Below are 3,985 nucleotides of genomic sequence, written 5' to 3'. Positions count from 1 at the left end.
GTGAGTGAGTGTGTGTGTGTGTGTGTGTGTGTGTGTGTGTGTGTGTGTTTTTTATATGTTTTTGGTGTGTGTGGTTGTGTGTGTGTGTGTGTGTGTGTGTGTGTGTGTGTTTGTGTTGGATGATCTGACTGTGTGTGTCTGTAGATGATCTGACTGTGTGTCTGTAGGTTGTTCGGCTGTATGGTGACAGAAGAAGGCTGTGCTTATTTGTCTTCAGCTCTGAGTTCAAACCCCTCACAACTGAGAGTGCTGGATCTGAGTGACAGATACAGACGCACACTCTAAGATCAAGTCTGTGCGTACACTTGTTTTATAAATGAGGCCCCAGTACTCAATATTACACACAGCCATACTGAACTCTATGTGAAGAAACAAAGAAGAGGAACAGGAAATACAACTCATCTAAAGTGAAAGTGACGTGACATGTGGCCAAGTATGGTGACCCATACTCAGAATTAGTGCTCTGCATTTAACCCATCCAAAGTGCACACACACACCGTGAACACACACCCGGAGCAGTGGGCAGCCATTTTTGCTGCGGCGCCCGGGGAGCATTTGGGGGTTCGGTGCCTTGCTCAACGGCACCTCAGTCGTGGTATTGAAGGTGGGAGAGAGCGCTGTACATTCACTCCTCCCACCTACAATCCCTGCCGGACCTGAGACTCAACCCCTCGACCTTTGGGTCACAAGTCCGACTCTCTAAACATTAGGCCTAATTAAATGGGTGAAATTGACAACCAGGATAACAAGCGCGCAATTATTTATCTTATGCTTTAATCCATACAAAGTTTGACATTACATTCATTAGTTTTTCTCCTGGAGTAACCTGAGCTTACGTGTTGATCTTCATGGATCATGCTTCGCAGGGTTCAATCTGTCTCTCTCACATAAGCAAACAGAAATCCTTGTATTTATAAATATTGATTATTGAGATGTTTTTCAGTTATTTTAATGTATTTGAGATTTAGCATTTCATTGTCGAATCTTTAACTTCATATGAATGAGTCAGATGTGACCACAGCAATCCAGAGTGATTTAGTCATCAATTCCACACAGAAATAGTTCATGTCACTTCATGAAAAGTGAAAGTGCAGAAACTCTTTAAATACAAGACAGACCAAGAGACGGGAAGTACAGCGATGATGATGATGTCATCAGTGCAGCAGCTGCAGCGTCGTCGTGGTAACAGCCAATAGGAGCAGCTGCAGACAGACAGGTGACCAGACTCTGGATCCAGCAGCTGCAGACACACACAGATGTTGAGATGTGAGCTCTGTATCAGCAGATGAACATTTGCAGAAGAGCAGTGGACTCAGTGGATCAGGAAAAACTCAGGATTTGACAGAAATGAAGTGCATTCACGGCTGATTTCAGCATCTACAGGATTTGTCTCAGTCTCTTCACTGTTTTCTCTAGCAGTGGTTTTAAATGATCAAAACTATTTTAAATTAACGCCTATTTTAATTTCTGTCCTCCAAACTAAAAATTCAATATCACCATATTTATGTAACGTCTGATGGATAACAAGTGAACAAAATAAAACCAAATACATAAAAAAGACAAGAACCATAGAAAACATTTTTGTTACTTAAAATAATTGTTAACTAAAACAAAACAAAACATGAAAACCATTTTATTTTAGCAAGCTGCCAAGGCATAATTTCTCATTTTAATTTAGTTTACTGATATACAAAAATAACTAAAACTATATAGAGATTTAAAAACAACACAGCTAATAAAATGTCAGACACATAACAAAATTAATAAAACTTTATCTAAAATTTTAATATAAATCTAAATATTAACAAAAATTATAATATTACAGTAAAAAATAACACTGCTTTATTATGAACGTTGATTTGAACTGAATTTGAAGGCTGAACTGTTCTCAGGACAGAAGTATTTTTCAAAAACGTTTGAAGCAAGTCACGTTTTAAATGTTTATACCACTTATTTACTATAATATAAGTAGTAAAAACAGTGGTTCTGTATTTCTGCCATTTCGTTTTTGCTGTTTTGGTAAATCTTATGTGCTCTACTGTTAGTATTTTGCTATTGCTAGTGTGTGTGTTGATGAACAGTATCATGTATGAGCAATAGCTTTTATTGCAGGCCAGACTTTAGTGTTTTGTTCATTTTCTATAGAGAGATTGATCTCACTGGAGTCTGCACTGTGACAACTAGCCCCGTCTCCCCTCTCCTGATCTCTCTGAAGCGCCGTGTGTCTCTGGTACCTGTGGTAGCGGCGGTGCCGGTCTGGGCTGACGGTGCTTTAGTGCTGCTGCTAGCTGTAGTGGTGGTGCTGGCGGTGCTTTCTGTGACGCTGGAGTTCCTGCCCCCCGTCAGACCGATCTGCAGCGTGTCCAGATCCACCTGCAGCTGAAGCCTGATCCACTCCTGAATCTGTGCTGCGCTTTCATACGTCTTCAGATCGGCCACATTCACACCCAGCAGACTCTTCACCTCAGACACGATCAGCACCTGCACACACACACACACAGCAGCGTTATTAAGATTAACAAACGTCCTTCTCATGAGGCCGAGCAGACGATGAGCTGAAGTACTGAACAGCAGAGAAACAGCTCAACAGAAGTGTGTGTGACTGCTGATCGTCACCAGTGAAACTGCTTCGGTTTCTCAAATGTGTGTGTATGCATGTCGGTCATGTCACCTTTGTTTCTATAGCACGTTCTACAATACAGATTGTGTCAAAGCAGCTCTACAGAGTCAAACAGGAGAATAGTGTGCCGATAACACAAGAGGACAATAACAAACACTGTGTTTCAGTTAAAGGCAGTTCACCATAGATTCAGTGATGTATGTGTTTGTATTTTTTAGTATCACTTATTAACATTAGCAAATGCATTAACTAACATAAACATGCAAAACTTTTGTTGTTACAGTATTTGATTAATCTTCATTAACGTTAGTTAATAAAAATACAACTCTTCATTGTTAGTTGATGTTCATTCTGGTCCCTTAAACCGTATTAATTAACACATACAACCTCTGATTTTAATAATGTATTAGCAAATACTGAAATTAACATTAGCTGAGTAAGAAATGCTGTAGAAATATTTTTCATGTCAACAAATGGAACCTCATTGTAAAGTGTTACATGTAATTACAGTCATAGAATTAACAAATAGCTATAGAAGACATTTTAGATTAATAGAAGACAAAAACTCTAAAAGTAATTCATTAAACATTTCTCTTGAAAATGTGACACTAAATAAAATATTGCAGGAGAAAGCCTGTAACTGAATATAAAGTGCATTGATGTGAATGTTTCCTGTTCGTTTAGAGAGATTAACATCAGAAATGAATTAATAACTCACGTTGATGACACTCTGCTTCAGACTCATGAATGTGAGCACGTCCATATTCACACTGGAGTTCACAAGAGTACGAATAAATGCTGAATCAGCACCGCCTGAAAACACACACACACACAAGTTCAGCCTGACAGCAGCAGTGTGAGTGTGTGTGTGTGTGTGTGTGTGTGTGTATGTATATGTGTTTAGTGTGTGTGTGTGTTTAGTGTGTGTGTGTATGAGTGAGTGAGTGTGTGTGTTTAGTGTGTGTGTGTGTGTGTGTGTGTGTGTGAGAGAGTGTCTGTGTTTAGTGTGTGTGTGTGTGTGTGTGTGAGAGAGTGTCTGTGTTTAGTGTGTGTGTGTGTGTGTGTGTGAGAGAGTGTCTGTGTTTAGTGTGTGTGTGTGTGTGTGTGTGAGAGAGTGTCTGTGTTTAGTGTGTGTGTGTGTGTGTGTGTGAGAGAGTGTCTGTGTTTAGTGTGTGTGTGTGTGTGTGTGTGAGAGAGTGTCTGTGTTTAGTGTGTGTGTGTGTGTGTGTGTGAGAGAGTGTCTGTGTTTAGTGTGTGTGTGTGTGTGTGTGTGAGAGAGTGTCTGTGTTTAGTGTGTGTGTGTGTGTGTGTGTGAGTGAGTGTCTGTGTTTAGTGTGTGTGTGTGTGTGTGTGTGAGAGAGAGAG

At 40.0% G+C, this 3,985-nt stretch overlaps 1 protein-coding gene across 1 annotated transcript in view; it reads right to left on the bottom strand.

Moving 5' to 3' along the window:
* Positions 1–755: 755 nt before the first annotated feature.
* The window catches only part of LOC107574167 (mesothelin-like protein), a 5,458-nt gene continuing 2,228 nt past the window's right edge, over positions 756–3,985 (bottom strand). Inside the window, exons 5-7 of the mRNA XM_016260630.1 lie at positions 3,339–3,433; positions 2,235–2,481; positions 756–1,240 (exon numbers count right to left, since the gene is read on the bottom strand). Coding sequence (XP_016116116.1) covers positions 1,155–1,240; positions 2,235–2,481; positions 3,339–3,433 — 428 coding nt within the window. The 3' untranslated portion in view covers positions 756–1,154. The remainder of the gene's footprint in view (positions 1,241–2,234; positions 2,482–3,338; positions 3,434–3,985) is intronic.

Source organism: Sinocyclocheilus grahami, unplaced genomic scaffold (assembly GCF_001515645.1).
Source record: "Sinocyclocheilus grahami isolate Dianchi unplaced genomic scaffold, SAMN03320097.WGS_v1.1 scaffold2132.1, whole genome shotgun sequence".
NCBI classification, from domain to species: Eukaryota; Metazoa; Chordata; class Actinopteri; order Cypriniformes; family Cyprinidae; genus Sinocyclocheilus; species Sinocyclocheilus grahami.
Note: the sequence above shows the minus strand (reverse complement) of the source record. Positions and strands in the feature narration are given on the sequence as shown.